Source organism: Cylas formicarius, unplaced genomic scaffold (assembly GCF_029955315.1).
Source record: "Cylas formicarius isolate icCylForm1 unplaced genomic scaffold, icCylForm1.1 PGA_scaffold_8__14_contigs__length_24414737, whole genome shotgun sequence".
Taxonomy (NCBI): domain Eukaryota; kingdom Metazoa; phylum Arthropoda; class Insecta; order Coleoptera; family Brentidae; genus Cylas; species Cylas formicarius.
In genome coordinates, this window is record NW_026844361.1 from 14,362,808 (window position 1) to 14,381,992 (window position 19,185).

A 19,185-nucleotide genomic window follows, 5' to 3' on the forward strand; every position below is an offset into this window, starting at 1 on the left:
GTGCCTACTTTTTATTACTCCAAAACCGCAGCCACTTATAGAACACGCTGCCCGGCAGACCCTTACCCGTTACCATTCCAGGACCGTCCTAGAAATTTATCTACCTACACAAACAAACAAGGTTTTCGATCTTTTTCGCTGAAGAATTCTTGAAACATGTACCGTGCGTTCAATTTATCTTGAAAACATTTTAATTGGCTGTAACTTATTTGTTTTTAGAGATAACAAGGTAAATAAAAAAAACAAAATCTAGAGTTAGTAAGTAGCCAACTTTTTTTCCAAGTGATGTATAAAACAAATCACTATCAATTTTCTGTCATATAAGCGTACATCATACATTTTTTAAGTGGAAGAGTTGCATATAATGATCTCCAGTTAACCTGTAATCTATAAATATCGTACCCAAAATATGCCCATCTGATTGGTACCCCTGGGTTTTTATTTCGTGTATTTGTCTAGGATTATTATTTAAAGACCAATATCGCGTATTTTGTCTATTACAACCCATTTTTGTAGTAAACGAACTTTCATCAGTCCATAAAATGTTTTTCAAAAAATTATTCTCATAATGTCCGTTAAAAAAATCCAAACAAAACTGCATCCTTCTTCAACATTGTTCTGCACTTAGTTTTTGGTTTTACGAAATTTAAATGCATTATAATTTATATTCTTTCAAAACTGAGTGGATTGATCCCCGACAAATACCTGTCTCTTCATGCATTCTAGTAATAGAGGAAACTGGATGTGTTTCATAGAATTCTAATATGTTTGCCTTATTTTCTTCATTTAAAACATTATGATTCCGGCATATCTTTTTAACATTTAATACGTTACCGTTTTCTGCAAATTTCTTTGCCAGCCTTGGAAATATCTGTTTTCAAGGAGCTCGGCGCTCTGGAAAAAGTCTAATATACTGACGACGAGCTGCGGTTGTATTTTAATTATTCAGAAAGTATACTTGAAGCACACTGGTGCTAAATTCGCGACAAACCATTTTAACAATATTGACTTGGACAATAATTCAACCATCAATATTTTTATTTGTCAGTCAAGGCACTTTTAGAAATTATATAGAAATTTCCAAAATTTCCTATTTTTCGCATTTATCAAAAACGAGTGTACTAAAATATAAAGTCTGTTACATCATTGTAATCGGAATAAGATATTCTAATAAACACATATATTCCATTAAAAAAATATGATGTAGGCTTATATGAGGGAAAAATTGATAGTGTTTTGTTTTATACGTCACTTGGAAAAAAATTTGGCTGCTAACCCTAAATTTCTTTTTTTCGTTTTCCTTGATGTCTCTAAAAACAAAAAAGTTACAGGCAATTAAAATGTTATCAAAATAAATTGAACCCGCGGTGCATAAAAAAATTATTACAAAGTAATAATTTATTACGTTCTATTTCATTACATTTCTACATAATTCTATTATTCATGTACATCATATTAAATATAATAATAGTCACTTATAAAATCATCACTATTGCTACTGTCGTCAGCTAGTTCAATGATCCAACTCCGTCAGTAATAGTTCTCGATATCTATTTTTTTCTTTGATTACTCGTTCATCACAATTACCAGCTTTCTACTGCTATTTTAGCTACCGCTTGCCGATTTACGTTCATGGTACTATAACTAAATTTTGGTGCAGTATTATTTCGTCTTATATGCGCTTTCAACTCAGACCAAATCATCTCAATCGTACTCTCAAGATTTTATATCCGTTTTGTTGTACTATCGAATCGATTTTGTAGTCTTTATTCAAATGTTTTGTTTTTAATAATTCCAGAAATTTTTTTTTTCGTGTTCTCTTCAAAGTATAAATTATTTTCGTACAGAAATTCTTTAATTTCTTCTTCATTTGAAGAAGTGATTGGAATTTTTTAAATTTTAGCCGAATGATACGAGGCATTATCCAACACAATAACATTTTATTTGCAAACCAGTCTTCAAATATTTCCGCGATCATGTTTTCATGGTAATCCTCACTTGAATCTTTGACGTTTTTATCAGAAGGCATCCTCCACCCAACCATTTTTGGACCCAGCATGAAGAATTATTATGCATTTCCCATGTGAAGGCGGCACGTCTAGTGCACGCTTGTTACTGTTATCACATCATCCTTTTTTTAATTTATCGTGAGTGTCGAAATTTTTCAATTGCATTTAAATAGTCTACTCTCCATTGCGATTTTTTTTGAGATTCCATTAGCACTTGACTTTTATTAATTGTTTGGAACTGAAAATCCATTTTCTTCAAAAAAGTATGCAACGACTCTTCGGCACAACTAATGTTTAAGCCTGTCAGTACTTTTTTATGCAGTTCTTCTACGATTAAAACTCTATTCACTTTATACGCGTCGTAGATTATACTCCTAATTAGATCTGCCTGTGGCTCCTAAAAAACTCGCGAAGTACCAGCATATTCTCTCACTTTCCTCTTGACTATCCCATTTGCAACAATTTTTCTTACAGTTGACTTCGGAATTTCGGCCATGTCACTTGTTTTTACTGCTGCTCCCACTTCCCCTTTTGAATTTCTTATAAAATTGTAAACATTCAAAACAATTTGTTTAGCATCTTAAAACAAATGGACCTGTTTTTTTTTCTGAGGTAGTTCGTCTTTTAAATTGTCATTTGGCTCGACTACCATCACCACTTCGTCTTCAATTCTGCGTTGTTTTCCCTGTTTTCTTCTAACAGGGGAACATCTGCTTCATTCCTCGGTCTCCACATTTTAAAGTGTTAAAAACAGGAACCTTTAAAAAATGTTGAATTGCAAGATTCTAATAAATATTTATCTGTATTCTTCTGACGTACTTTTATTTATCGCGTATATAATCTGTAATCTTAAAAAATGATTATTTTCAAACTGGCCTGTAAGATAAATATAGTACAGGTACTTACTGTACTATTCAGTGACAACAGCCTCGCAGGGTCGAAGCTTGAGAATCAGGTATATAAATACGTACTTACTTAAGAACGATATATATCACCTGATGTTCGAAGTTAAGACGGTTCATTTACGTTTCAAATAAATATTACGTTTCTACAAATAATCCGGAATAAACATCTGTTGGGATGGGTTTTACCACGGTCCTGCGAAGGTCTGCTGTTAAGGCACTGTAAAATACTTAAAACGTCAAAGCAATAAATGCACTATATTAGATACGAGGGCAGCGCCAACATTTCGCGGCCTGAATATGAAAGAAACAAAGTAGAGTAACAATTTTTTATTATTTTTTAATATAATCAATCCCCCTTAACTTCAATACAGTTATTACATATCTTTATTAACAACTCAATCCCTTTAATAAAATATTCTTTTGATTTGTCTGCAAAATGAGCTAAAACAGCCTTTTTTAACTCAACTTCGTCGTTAAACCGCAGTCCACGTAAGTACTTTTTCAAATATCCAAACAAATAATAGTCGCTGGGGGCCATATCTGGACTATAGGGAGGATGATCTATCTATCTATCTATCTGTTGGAACCCACACTCTAAAATGGCTGCTTGTGCAACACCAACAGTATGGGCAGGTGCATTATCGTGCAAAAGACGCACGCCTCTGGTCAGTTTTCCTCGACGTTTTACATGTATACAGTCTCGCAATTTATCTAATAATCTTGCGTAATATTTATCATTGACAGTGGTGTTAGTTTCTTTAAAATCTATTAAAAGAATTCCTTCACAATCTCAAAAGATCGTGGCCATCACCTTTTTTGTTGACTGGCAGACTCTCAATTTTCTTGGAGGTGCTTCACCCTTAAGACGCCACTCCATTGATTCTTTTTTCGATACAGGGTCATAATAGAGAACCACGATTCATCTCCTGTCACAATAGTTTCTATCACGAGCTTCGGTTCCGACCCACAGAGTTCCAAAAAAGACCGCGCACACTCGACACGGCTTTGTTTTTGAATAGCCGAAAGGTTTTTAGGAACTATCTTGCACTAACCTTATGCATACCTAAATGATCATGCAGGATTCGACGAACACTTGCATCAGAAAGCTTAGTAATTTCTGAGATTTCCTCGACCTTGAAACGTCGATCATTCAATACTACCTCTTCCACAATCGCAACAATATCTTCCGTTATGACCTCCACTGGTCGACCAGTTCTTGAATCATCTTCAAGGGACTCCTGCCCCATTGAAAAACGTTTTGCCCATTCTTTCACTATAGAATACGAAGGAGAACATTGGCCGTACACACCATCCAGCCTTTCTTTAATAATTTTAGGCGCTAACCCTCCTTTTGTCAAAAACTTTATGACTGCTCTATACTCAATTTGCGTTATTTGCGACATTTTTTCTGACACGTCTTGTTTAAAATGCTGTCAATAAAAAACTATTTGACCCAAGACTTCAATTTTTTTTTCGCAGCCTACTAAGATATATATTTAAAAAAAGACAAAGTTTTATCATGATACTGGAGCTGCATCTATGTCAGGCCGGGAAATTTTGGCGCTAACCTCGTATATCGATGACTCATATTTTAGCGGTTTTGTGACGTATATGAGGTGTGTTTCTTTACGAATTTCTTTCCAGATTCGCGACGAACTGGAACGGCAGAACGCCAAAGAACTGGGCTTGTTCGAGACTTGCGCGTGCTGCTACAACGAGCAGGTCATGCCCAAGGACGTCTTAGAGTGCTCTTCCGGGTGCCGGTTCTGTCGCGAGTGCGTTCGAAAAGGGGCGGAGATCGCGTTCGCCGACGGGAAGTTGCAATTCGATTGTTTCGCGACTTGCGGCGGCGATTTTTCACTCCAAACTTTGCAGAACGCCTTGCCTTCCAACGTAATTTTTTTTTTGGTTTAGATAAAACTCTCCGGAAACACTAAAATCAAAATTTACTTCCTTATTGACAAAGATAACTGCAAATGAATGAAATTACAATAAAAATAGTGCAAAATGAAGGTTTTAATGCAATATAATTTATTAAATTAATTAAATTAAAACCCGTGATTTGAAATATTCCCTAAATGACGGAAAAGCATTCAGTACGACATGGGAATATAAAATTAAGATTGAAAACCATGATCATTTGAACTACTGCTTAATACATTGAAACATAATTTTTGTTTTGGTGGAATTTATAAATTTGAAGTGCACAAAAATTCAATTGTTTCATATTCAAAGTTTACTTGAAATTTATTTTGAATGATTTTTTGTAATGTAATGGCAAATCGGATACCTAAGACATGTCAAAAGCAACGAACACTAGAAGGAGAAGTTGCTAATGCATAATATTTTGCATAGCGAAACTTCAACTTTCCAAAACATTTTTATAGTTTTCAAACAATTAATTCGAAGAATTCTTTTCCCGATTTGGCTTATATTTAAACTTTTTTCCACTTGCTGGTCTTTCTGGTGAATGCAAATAAATCCTGAATCCCTTTTCGCACATCCTTGCACACCGAGACTTTTTTTGAATTATTCAGTGACAGTCAGCTAGCCACGGACCATTAAGATAAAATATTTTCTGTGTTGTGCTAGTCAAAAGCGATATTTGATAAAATGTTGTGTCAACGGCATATAGAACTGGTAAGAAAAAGAATCGGGCCAAATACTGAATCTTGGGGTACACCATACTTGAGCTGTTGCTTTTTTGAATTATTGCATCATTCTCTAATAGATTGACAGTTTTCTTAATAGAATGTCAGTCCGAGGCAGCAATGAGAAATGCCCTATATTTTTGACGCCGTTTCTGACAGTTGTAGTTTTATTGTGCCCAAAAAGTACAGTCATTTATTCAATACTTGCCTTGAAGTTAGTTCTAAACGTTTATTAATGCCCTTTCAATTTTATGAAGCATTTCCTATACCTATCTTTTTTTGAGTTTTGCACATTTCTACGAACAAAATACTGGAATTTTTCAAACCGTATGAAAATATCACAAAAGATTGAGAACAAAATAAATATTAAATGAACGTTAAAGGTCTGCAGAGACGAATAAAGTATATTTTTCTCAGACAGTAGGATTCGTTACATCTTTAATGCAAATGTAATGCGGAAATAATTTAGATTTAAACAAAAATATAATTTTAGTTGAAGTATAGGGAAACCTTAATGAAATTGAAAGAGCGTTAATATGAGTAATTAATGGAAGTATACTTTACAGGTGTTTCATCTAAAAAAATATAATTTTGGTTTCCCACATATTTATGATGAATATTTTGAAAATAATTATTAAATTGTTTCTTTTAGCCTTGTCTACAACCTTTGTATTTAATATTTTTTCCTAAAACAACTAATAAATGACACACTATTTTATAATGAGTAAGTAATTTTGGTTTCCCGCATATTTATGATGAATATTTTGAAAATAATTATTAAATTTTTTCTTCTAACCTTGTCTACAACTTTTGTATTTTACCTTTTTTTCTAAAAAAAGTAATAAATGACACACTATTTGGATACATTGTGTGTAACATACATTAAAAATATCTTCGAAACCATATAAAACGGAATTATTGGCCTGTTTTAGCCCAAAACACGAGATGCAATTTTTCTAGGTATTTTCGAAAATCGCCCAAAAGAAAGCGGTGGCCGAGGTACAAGCGGTCGGCATGGAAGACCTGGAAACGTGCCCCTTTTGCGATTTCGCTTCGATACCGGCGCCTGACGACCGTCTGTTTCGGTGTTTCAATCCCGACTGTATGAAGGAATCGTGCAGGATGTGCAAGGAGATGTCCCACATACCTTTGCGATGCGAGGAGGTGGAAAAGGATGAGGCGGTCCGCGCTCGAACTTATATAGAGAACAAAATGACCGAGGCTTTGATAAGGTGCGTAAAAAATATCGATTATTGACCTGTACATTTGCATTTGCATTCCCATTATAATAAATGATCGTACGATGAAGTTGGACTTAATAAAATTGGAGCATTTTTTCTTAATCTTCCGATTCTGCAATCAAAAATATAAAATAAAAATTTTATCTGTCAAATTTTGACCTGTCGACACTTAAAAAAAAATGTTTGAGCGTGTCAATCGATTTATTTTTTTCTGCTGATTTCAAATATATATGAGTTGTGGGATTTTTTTGACAGAGTTTGAACTATTTCATCTAATATTGGATGTAGGAAAGTCAATAACTATTGTTTCAAAAATCAAAATATCAAAGAACGTCTTACTAAAACATCGTCTTTAGTATTCTATATTTATTTCACACAACATGTTATACATATTATACAGGCTGTTTTATAATTGAATGGCAATAATTAATTAAAACAAAATGTCAGTTGAACATATGTCCTAAACATCTTAACTTTTGATGTACAGGGTGGTAAAGTTTTCAAAAATAAAATACATTTTTTTAATACAGTGAAAACTCCCTATAGCGCAACTCTAGCTAATAGTACAACAAAATTTGTTGTACTATTAGGTCTCCATACAACGCTATGTATTAATCCATTCTGTATAACGAATTTCTCACTATCTATACTTGTAATTAATAGAGTCTCTTACCATCTCAGAATTCCTTACCCTAATAATCTAATTACCGAGAACCTGGTCGTCCTAAGTGTTTTTATCGTAATAAGCGATTATGTTAATGCCTTTATCGGTATGTATAAAAGCACACCATTGTTTCAATCAGTTCTAATTTGACTAGCATAAAAATACCCTGCTGACCACATTTTTATTGCTGGTATTTTTTACACAATGAATGAAAAAAAAAAAGCTAGTAGTGATTGGAAAATCAACTAACCCACGGTGTTTTAAGAACATCAAGCATTTACCGGTCACTTACAAGGCAAACAAGTCTGCATGGACGACATCGCAAATTTTTGAAGAGGAGATACGGAAATGAGATGCAGAACTAAACAGGAGGAAAATATTACTTCTCTTAGATACCTGCCCTTCACATCCCCATATTCCAAATCTACGGAATATTGAAATGGCATTTTTTCTGCCTAAACAACAAGTGTATTTATTACAGCAGATGGACCAGAGCGTAATAAAAAGTCTTAAGAGAAAAACATTTTAATGGTAATGATCGAGTCTGAAGACAAATTTTCCATTAATATGCTAAATGCAGTCAAGTTTATTAGGAATTTGGAAACAGGTGACAGCAGAAACAATTCAACATTCCTATCATCATGTAGGACTTATTACCGAGACAGAATGCGAACAGGACTTGGAAGATGATCAGCCACTAAGTGAGTGGATAAAGCAGTTTCAAACAACAATTACGTTTTCAAGTGACAAGTTGCAAGATTTGCAGACTTGACAGAGGAAGCCATATTACCACAAGCAAGAAAAGATGAGGAAGAGTACCAAAAGGAAGAAGAAGATGAAGTTGATCTGGGACCACCACCAACCATTCAACAAGCCCTATATCCAGTTAAGCGGCTGGGGAAGATGCCCCTCTCGAAGAAACAGTGAAAATACAAGCCAAAGTACGAAATGCGTATTGGGATACTAAAAAAATTCAAAAGAAAATGACCCATTATAAGTAGATGTTAAAATATGTATATAAAATAATTAAATATTACAGAACACATATGGGTATTGTTATTTTTTAAGTGTCTATAACTCGTTATAACGAAAACGCTTTATATACAAAAAAAAACGCAGTCCCTTCAATTTCGCTATATAGAACTTCGACTGTATCTTTAATACCACTTTAGATGTTTTAATGAAGTTTGACACACATGTAATATTTATCAAGAGGCATTATTTAGTGTACCACAAGTTTTTTAAATAAACCAGCGGCGGGCGTACCGCTTTAAAAAATAAAAAATAATAAATTATTATTTTTGAAATTTTTATTGTTATTTCCTATTTTCGCGTGGCGTGTGTTGTTGGACGCACTTTTAAAACTTCCAATACGTATTTTGTCACAGGGAGTGCTGGAAGTGCAAAAACAAGTTCATAAAGGAGGAGGGATGCAACAAAATGACGTGCTCGTGCGGCGCGAGCATGTGCTACATCTGCCGTCAGCCGGTCAAAGACTACAAACATTTTAACGGTCTGGGCGGCGATCAACATCAGTTGTGAGTATAGGTCGTCATTTTTTTCGATCATTCTTTATCGGATTTCGCGCCACCCACCAGGTGTCCACTGTACGTGGACAATTTCACCGTGAACGAAGCGAACGTGATCAGGGCGGCGAAACAGGCCAAAAAGGAGATCGACCCCAGCAAGTTGATGCAAGATCCCACGTCCGATTTGATGAATTTTTTCGGCGAAAGAATCAAACAACGCAACGTAAGTTTTTGCAACTCCACGGAGTGTTTGGATTTAAGATGCGACGTTGCCGCTTCTATAGAAAGTAGGAGAGTGTGCTAACCCAATTTACTATTTGGCACGCAGTTTGAGTTTCTACGCTTTAGGTGCCCTAGAATCCGCAGAAATAATCGATGCTTAAATATAGTTAATTAACCTCCGTTTGTTTATCTATGAATGAACTAACACCAGCGACATAATTGACAAACTATTTTCCAATGAAAAAAAAAACAGTATCTCAAAAAAAAAGGACTAGAAGTTCAGACAATTGTTTCGACAACACCGTGTCTTTATCAAATGTATTATTTACAAACTACCTGCTGCTATATATACCGAAAAATGACTATAAAGCCTTAATTAATGTTGTTGTGAGAATTTAAGTTTAATAATCGAGAAGTATTTAAATCTAATTGATTGTTAAGCAATACATTTGAATGTCTCATTTTGTTGTGTTTTTGTGTGTTTTGTATGTTTTGTGCATAATTAGAATCTAGACTATTGTTTCTAAAAGCTCTTTTATGTTCGCTAATGAAGGATCTACCTGTTTGTCCAATATAAATTTAGGACAAGATTTCTTTTGAAATAATCAACAAAATTAAAGATATCAAAATCCCTTCTAACGCAACGCTATTGCCTTTTGATGTAAAAAACTTATTTCCCGTATTCCACCTATGGATGTGATAGATTTAGTAGATTTCACCCTAACTCGGAAACAGGTTAACCTATTGATAAAACAAGATTTATTAGATTGCTTAATAGTATCTTTAGACCAAAATTATTTTGAATTTAATGGACAGATTTACATCCCTAAGGAAGGTTTGATTATGGGAAACCCACTTAGTCTTTTGTTAGCCGAGATTTTTATGGATAATTTGGAAAATATCATACTAGAACATCCTTTAAGTAAAAGTTTTCTATGGTGGCATAGATACGTGGATGATGTCTTTGCTTGCTTTCTTGGAAAGGAAAGAAAATTGAATTCTTTTTTAAATTACATTAACTCATTACATAATCGTATAAAATTCACTATCGAGATTGACCAGGATAACTCTAATTTTTTAGACTTAACTTTAACGAAAACGCAAAACAAATTAGATTTTTCCATTTATCATAAACCTTCACACACGGACACAGTCATACATAACAGCTCAAATCACCCTTATACAAACAAAATGGCTGCATTTCACTCTTTTATACACAGACTTCTTAATACGCCACTCTCAACAAAGAACTCAATATTATTAAACAAATTGCACTGAACAACGGCTACAATCCGTCCATTATTGATAAAATTATAAACAACTCCAGACAACAGTAAACTCTATTTATCCAGAACACAGAACACGAACAATTTAAGACAATTACATACATAGGAGAATCCAATGAAAAAGTTTTAAAATATTTGTCAAAATGTGGTTTAAAAATAGCTTTCAGAACTAACAACACAATAGGAAAATGTTTAAAAAACAATAAAACGAAATGTCCAAAATCTCAAAAATCAGGTGTCTACATGTTGAAATGCGGATCATGTTCTAAAATTTATATTGGACAAACAGGTAGATCCATAAAAGAGCGTTTAAAAACGATAGTCTAGATTCTAATCATGCTACACCGTTAAACACAGAAAAACACATTTTTCGCAAAAATTTTGATATTTTACATACAGCCACAAAAAGTAAAAAATTAAATTTATTGGAAGCCATAGAGATTAGCAAAATGAGACATTTAAATGTTTTAACGTCCAACTAGATTTAAATACCTCTCCACTTTTAAACTTAAATTCTCACAACAACATTAATTAAGGTTTTATTGTCATTTTTCGGTATATATAGTAGCAGGTAGTTTTGGTTAGTTAAATTTCGTGAAAATCTGAACTTTTAGTTCTTATTTATTTTTTTAGAAAAAATACACTATTTAAAAATATTCCGGATTGCTTGCTTAACTAAAACTGGCTCCCATTCTAATCTGCTGTCTGCTGCTGCTGTCTCGGATGACTGATTCCCATATTGGTGACCTGAGTCGCTATTAAGATTGTTTGGTTGCTTATACATTTCTATAGATTCTCGAATTCTAATTTTTATGAGTTTATTTGTCGTAGTCCCAAGGCTCTGCTATGTTCTTTGTCGGATCGAAGATGTTGAGAGATTTTTGGACAAGTAGTTTTGACATTATGTTTCTTAAGAACCTTTGTGTGTGGGATCGCATTCAGACTCATCGTCTTTGGAAGTTTGCGATAAAGTGTATTTTTTGATGGAACGTTTAACATCGCCAAATGTAAGGTGTTTTAATTTTGGGTTGAGATAGGTCTATAGCTCTGTAAAGAAGAGAGTTTATTACCGATGGTTTTTTGGGCCTAGATGGTGACGTGATAATGGGTTAAGGTATGCGTAGGTTTTCTGTAAACAGAATGATCCAATGTTAGGTCTGGTTTTCTATTGATAAGAATGTCCAAGTTTGGAAAATACTATTAGTTTATAATTCAAAGATAAAAGGATAAAAGGATTCTTGGCCATGATGCTAAATAACAAAAATGTCAACATAGCGTTTCCATAATTTTGGTTTTAGATAAAAGGTGTCGAAGGCTTTCTTCTCAAAGTTTTCCATAAATATATTCGCGACGACTTTTGATAATGGAAAAATGTTGGACGTTAGACTGTTAGAGAGCTGTCATCGAAGTTTGTTTAAAAATTTGACCGTTGTAAGAAAAAGAACGTTTGGTTCCAGATTCTCGGATTTATCAAAATAAATAAGAACTAAAATTTCAGATTTTCACGAAATTATATATTATGACATGACAATTGTTTCGATAACACCGTGTCTTTATCACTAACCAAAACAGGCTGTGAAAAACGTTTGTGAAACTTAAATCAGTAGAGCTCTTATTAAACAAGCTTTAAAAGAAACCTGTCTACGTACAAAAATGGCAATATCGTCTATAAGAGATATTGTTAATAGCGTTAATACCCTATGGACAATTAATAAACTGAAAAAGAAGCTAGAAGAATATAAAACCAATATAAATTATCACACGCACTGGGAGATTTAATTACCTTCAAAAAATATCCAAAAGTATCCAAAGCATACGCATATATAAAGGAAAACGCATCACTGCTTGCTGTTGTCTGCAAAGAATTTTAAGTATTTCAGCTTGGATTATTATGAGGATGCAATTGCCGAACTTTTTGAAAAATGGTTTCAGAACAGTCTTTCAAAAAAATATTTCCAATAACAGCGTTGTTGTCATGGATAACGTAAGCTGCCACAGGCGCTACGCAAGGCACCGACTTCATCAAGTTCAAAAACTGAAATCCAGGAATATTTGTTTGAAAATGATATTTATTTTGAGTTCAGTAACAAAAAAGTAATAAATTAAAAAACTATAATTTGGTTGAACCAGCTGGACATCCTGTTTTACGTGTTCCTCCATATCATTGCGTGTTTAACCGCATAGCATTTATGTAACAAAGTAAAATCCAAGATCAAAGCCGAAAATGTGACTCCTACTTTAAGTCCAAGTGTTACAAATTTAATAAAAAATGTAAATCATACCAATAGAGAGCTGGAAAAATTCAGTACAGCACCTTATAAAAATTGAGGACTTTTACATTTCTATACAGAATAACATAAATTCTATTATAATTGATCTCAATGAAGACTCTGATAGTGAAACAGAATAACACAGACATTTAGAATAACAATGTAATTATGTATAATTATGTATAATTCGACCAAAAATATATATTACGGAGATATTTGACTCTGATGACCTGATTCTCGAGCTTTGACCCTGCGAGGCTGTTTTCACTGGATAGTTCAAAGGGGTAAGTACCTGTACTCTTCTACATAGTTCTTCGTACGTCTCAAGAATACAGATAAATATTTATTAAATTAAATTAAATATTAAAATAGGCCAATAATGTATTTAGACGAAACCTGGTAAAATACAGTAAAAAAATAGATGTTATGGTAACAGTAACAAGTGTGTATTAGACGTGCCGCCTTCACATGGAAAACGCACAATAATTCTTCATGCTGGGTCCACAAATGATTGAAAAGGAAGATGCCTTATTTTTGTCTACCAAAAGATTCAAGTGTGGTTTACCATGAAAACATTTAAGGACTGGTTTGAAAATAAACTGTTTGCCAAAACTATAGCCAAATACTGTTATTGTGTATCGTTCAGCCCAAGTTAGAAAAATTCCAAATGCTTCTTCAAATAAAGAAGAAATTAAAGAATTTCTGAACGCAAATGATTTATATTTTGAAGAGAGCTACACGAAAAAAAACTTCTGGCATTATCGAAAATTAAACATTTTAATAAAGACTACAAAATCGATTCGATAGCACAACAAAACGGACATAAAATCTTGAGATTACCCTCGTTTTATTGTGTATTTAACCCGATTGAGATGAGTTGAAAGCGCATATAAGAACAAATAATAACACTGCACCAAAATTTACTGATAGTACCATAAACGTAATTCGGTAAGAGGTAGTTAAAATATCAGTACAAAACTCTGAAAAATGCGTAATAAAAGAAGAAAATATTTATTGAGCACGATTAGTGATCATTGAAGTATGTGACCACAGTAGCGATAGTGACGATTTTTTAATTGACTTATAATTTATTATTATTATTTTATTTAATATTTTGTATATTAATAATGATACTATGAAGAAATGTAATGAAATACCACGTAATAAATTGTTACTTTATACTAATGTTATTATGTACATGTTTCAAGAATTGCTCAGCGAAAAAGATTGAAAATATATTTAAATCCCGCTTGTTAGTGTAGATAGATAAATTCCTAGGACGGTGCTGGAATGGATAGGGGTAAAGGTCTGCTCGGCAGGATGTTCTATAATGGGTTGCGGCTTTGGGGTAATAAATAGTAGGCAAAGTTAATTATGGGGTCGGTTGTAAAAGCACTGTATTACTGGTCGAAGTATATATCCCTAGATATGAATTTGTTGTATATATTTAATGTCATTGTAATTTAATAAGATTATAAATATATAAATAAACAAAAGATGTATAGTGTTTTGGGAGTTTGCCGTCAGCAACTTTCATAATTGCGGCCAAAAGTCAGCAATCCATCAGGTGAAGTAAAAATAATATTACAATAGCCTGTGAAAAATTGCTTTTTAATGTTTCTTAGATGACATCCATCGACATCAGTGCAAATCTTTTTTCGCCAGAGGTCTCGTTGGATATTATCTTCCTTGATCACTGAGTATTTTATAAAACAAGCTGCTTCATTTACTTGCAGGGCGAATTACTTCGTCCGCAGCAGATGTTTCGCGGAATTCCTGTCGTACGAAATGTCCTAGTCCCACTGAGAACATTGGCCGGACTTGATGCCAATTGGGTAGGTGTGCGCATATTCGGTATAGTATGACCGTCGATCTATCGAACTTATTAAAAATGTAAACCACCACTAGTGTTCGAGGGAAATTCGGCTCTCACATCTCAAGATACGGAGAACCGAAGTGGTAAATGTATTCGCGCTATTTCCACGAGATCAAGATATATATCAAGTTAGGGCAACGAGGTACGGTATTGTGGTTGTAGTATGGCCAAGAGAGGGCGCATTTGGCATCTTAAATTTTAAAACCCGTTTTCTGCAAAATTTTCTTATATTAATAATACTTAAAGCTTAGATAAATTCAAATTATTTTTGTTAGATGCTTTTTGCTCTATCTTTAAAAGGAAAGTGGTGGGGAATGCTCCAACATTTTCGGAGCCGCTAAAAAGGGCTTCTCCTATAACTGGTTTCAGTTTTAAAACAGTGTTTACTTTGCTGAAACAGATTCAAGTCTTATTCGTTAGAAGCTTTTTTCTCTATTTCTAAAAGGACACACCATTTTTCGGGAATGCTTCAACATTTTCGAAAATAAATGCGGATAACTTCATGGCTTAATGCATTTTAATAAACTTTAATTCGTTAAATAAATAAAAAATAAATGTAGTTATTTTGAAACTCGCCGTATAGACAATAATGATCACGACCTAATAACCTTGGACCTATACCTTGGATAAACTAAAAAAGAAGCTAGAAGAAGATGAAACCAATATAAATATTATTTGCTTGTATTGTTAAAAGGATAAAAGTGCCGAATTTTTTGAAAATTGGTTTCAAAACAATCTTTTAAAAAATATTCCCAACAACATCGTTATTATCATAGATAACGCAATCTACCTCATCGAGTTCAAAAACTGAAATCCAGGAATATTTGTTAGAAAATGATATTTATTTCGAATTCAGTAACAAAAAAAGTACACACTTCGGAAGTCCGAAATTCATATGCAATTAAAAAACAGTATGTACCCGATAAATTAGCTGAATAATTGTGTATTTAACTCCATGGAGCATTTGTGGAATCAAGTAAAATCAAAGGTCAGAGTAGAAAATGTTACTCCTACTTTAATTACCAATGTTATAAATTTCATAAAAAATATAGTGAGTAACATACTAATTGATAGAGGTAACATTCAGTACTGCACATTATAAAAATTAAGTACTCTAAATACCACCTAAATAAACAAAGTTTGCCGTCGGCAGGTAACTTACATAATTTCGGTCAGCACTGTGAAGATTGAGACAGACTATGCGACCACTTGAGCATTTTCTGGTAGTAGCAGTTAAAATTTTAGCTCTGATTCGTAAATGCAAACTAAATATAGTTTAAGTATATTTACTCTAGGCAAATTATATTTTATACGGCATGATATATTTTTTTATTTTCCGTTTTTTTTTTGGTTAGTTTTGTGTTAATTTTTATTGTATGGCAGAGTTTTATGACGATAGTTTATTTAATTAATTATGATTATTATGCAGGTTCACCTATTTAAATATTCGCATATCATTAAGGAACACCCTGATCCATTGTTACACAGAAAGCATATGAACCCATCTTTGAGTATAGGCGTGCTAATTAAATTAATAAATGCCAAGTTCAACCGAATCTGTCTCTCTTACTCCCAAGTAATACAATCGTGATTGCAACTGTCTTGTATTGATCTATACCTGTTGCAGTCTAAGTGGAAGCAAGAAGAACTATATTATTATGTATATGTACAGATGTCGTTAAGTGGAGATACTCTAGATACTCTAGTACTTTTAGTGGTGTAATATTATAGCAAAATATTACATGAACAAAAATATTTTTCTCACTCCTTGCGGTATAAGTCAGTTTTCAGTTTTTTTTAGTATCTTTGTCCTTAGCATGCAGCATTTCATTCCATCGGTAACGAGTCCGTATTTGTCTTCATTTGGCCACTAATAAGTTCCGTAGATCGGTGGTGCTACTATACTTAATCGACGCGTTTGTAAAAATTATTATTTTCGCAGCATGTGTTCGAGGTGGGATCTCCGCCACACCGTTTCAACCATTAAATTTGTTTAGATTTAAATTAATTTTAATTCTTCCCTTTTTTAAATGTTCAAAATTTCCGTTTTGTTGTCGAATAACTGAATCTCGTCTTTTGAATAACTTTTGTACGGTTTGAGTTCTGAGTTTTTTGGACGTTGGTATGAAACACGATAAGTGATCGTAATTTGAAGCTGTCCACTTCAAATTTGGCAAGCAAAGAACATTAAAAAATAAAATAAAACATCGCCTAAGAAAAAAATAATTTGTCTAAAAAGATTCGCGAAATCCAGTGCTATGACGAACCTTTATTTTGGTAATTTTCAAAAATATACTGGATGTGCAAGGTGTATAAATAAAAGTTATTAAGTTCAATCCCCATTCCGTGTATTTTTCTTTTCCATTGCTTTACGGCTGGAGGCACATCGATATCAAACCGTGTTGGAGATATACAGCATTATTTACTGGGAATTACTTGATGTTGTTCTATTATACAAATCCTGTAGTTCAACAATGATGTTTGTGTCCTTTATGATTTTCCAATGTCTTGTTGTCGGTATTGTATCGTAAGCTTTTTGAACAAATGTTATGTGTGTAACTCTGTGATCATTTTCTTCTCATTGATTTGCTTTAGGCAGAATAAGTTGTCGTTACAAGACCTTACAGCACTAAATCTACTTTCTTCTTTTTCTTCTTCTTGTTTTTCATTAATTTCTGCCTGAATCAAGTTTCGTAATAGTCGTCCATATAACCTACTCATCTACTAGTCACTGACAGTCCTGTGTAATTCTCACAATGCATCTTATTGACTTTTTTGTAAATTGGGTTGAAGCACAAGTTGAAGATATACGTTAGCACAGTATATAATGTTTCACTTCCATTTTTGAGCAGCTTAAGGTAAGTGCCTTCAGGACATGCTGCGTTTTCATTTTTTAGACTCTTTATTGTGGATTTGGTCATTTCTATAGTGATTTCAACTTGTTCACCACGTATTTCAATATATTCCGTAAATGAATCATTCAGGAATGGTTGTCTTTCGATGAGTTGCATATGCGTATTTTCCTTGTGTGATCTTCTTACACATTTAATAAATTTCCAAGCTTCCATGTTTTTCCTTCCTCCAATATACGTGTTAATTTCCTGAGACGATCCCAGAGCTCATCCTCCTTTTGTATCAATTTCCTCGCATTTTTCTTTGCTTCCCAGTAATGTTTTGTATTCAGCCACTTCAGATAGGCCGCCTTTTTCTCCTTTTTTGTGGATTTGGTCATTTCTATAGTGATTTCAGCTTGTATACGCGCTTGGCAACGAAACTTATATCTCAGCAACGGTAGGTCCTTGGGGACATTGGTACAGAAATGATCAGCTTCGAAAAAAAAAACTTTTTTTGTTCTCCGTTATCCGTTCTCCGTTTCTCTGTAGACCTGGCATTAATTGGCTATATATTTTGAGCGGTTTACAACGCGGCCTTCAAATTTTGTTCCTTTTAAGCTGTGCACTAGCTACACAAACCAGTAAAAAATGGGTCCGCTGAAACCACGGCGTCCATCTTTTTTTTTTATGTTTTCGACTGTAGAGACATTGCTATGAAACACGATAAGTGTCCGAAATTTGAAGCCATCCATTTAAAATTTGACAGATGTATAGAGCTTAGCTCCGTAACGAAGCCTATTGAAACTGGGGGGGCTGGGGGGGTTGGCAAGTATTTTGGGGGGACTGGGGGGCCGGGAAGTATTTTTAAAAATTTAAAAACTGCACTTGCAAACTTTTGTATTTAAGGTTTTCACATATTGTACAGGATGTTCCGAATATTCTGTGCTATATTCTAAAACGCCATAGCTGTCTGAAATATGTAGTCGACTTCAAATTTGACAAGGAAGTAAAAATCCGTACAGTAGAAATTGAGCGTAATAAAATATCACCAAATATTTATTAAATAATTTTGAAATTTTTTTTTTGATTATTTTGTCTTCCAGAAAAACATGATTTTCTCAAAAACTATTTAACTGATCGGCAAAATTTTAGAGCCAGAAAATGTGGGACTTCCGGGGCTATGACTTTTATTTTAGTCATTTTTTCGATTATATACAGGGTTTTTCAATTGTGGACAAAATCTAAAAGACCGTGAAAATTGTACTTTTTGGAAATAAATTATTAACCGTAAATCCGTTCAGTGTTATAGGCCGTATCAAGAGTAACAATTTTTGTATTTACGGTTTTGCTCTATTACATGCGCTGTTCGAGATATTTTGAAAAAATCCATATGAAAATCGCCGATTCTGGCGCCCAATCTAGACGCGATGACGTCATTTACTATTAGCACGTACTGTATGGTTTCAGAAGACAAGTATTTTCTTGAAAACCACTTACTCCATTGAAAAAAATCAAATACCAGGAAACGTGGGAGTTCCAGGGCTATAACCTCTATTTCGAACATTGAATCATATGCAGGGTGTGTCGTTTATGGGCAAAGATATCAAGAACATCCTAAAAATTTCCGTTTTTGTTGGTAAATTATTGGGGATAAATGAAAGACTGCTAAAAATCCGTTAATTTGATTTGAACGGTATC

At 33.6% G+C, this 19,185-nt stretch overlaps 1 protein-coding gene across 1 annotated transcript in view; it reads left to right on the forward strand.

Moving 5' to 3' along the window:
* LOC132706356 (uncharacterized) overlaps positions 1–19,185 on the forward strand; it is a 59,890-nt gene that overhangs the window by 13,002 nt on the left and 27,703 nt on the right. The window contains exons 8-12 of the mRNA XM_060677640.1: positions 4,559–4,807; positions 6,526–6,797; positions 8,859–9,008; positions 9,069–9,222; positions 14,514–14,612. Of these exons, the coding sequence (XP_060533623.1) occupies positions 4,559–4,807; positions 6,526–6,797; positions 8,859–9,008; positions 9,069–9,222; positions 14,514–14,612 (924 nt within the window). The remainder of the gene's footprint in view (positions 1–4,558; positions 4,808–6,525; positions 6,798–8,858; positions 9,009–9,068; positions 9,223–14,513; positions 14,613–19,185) is intronic.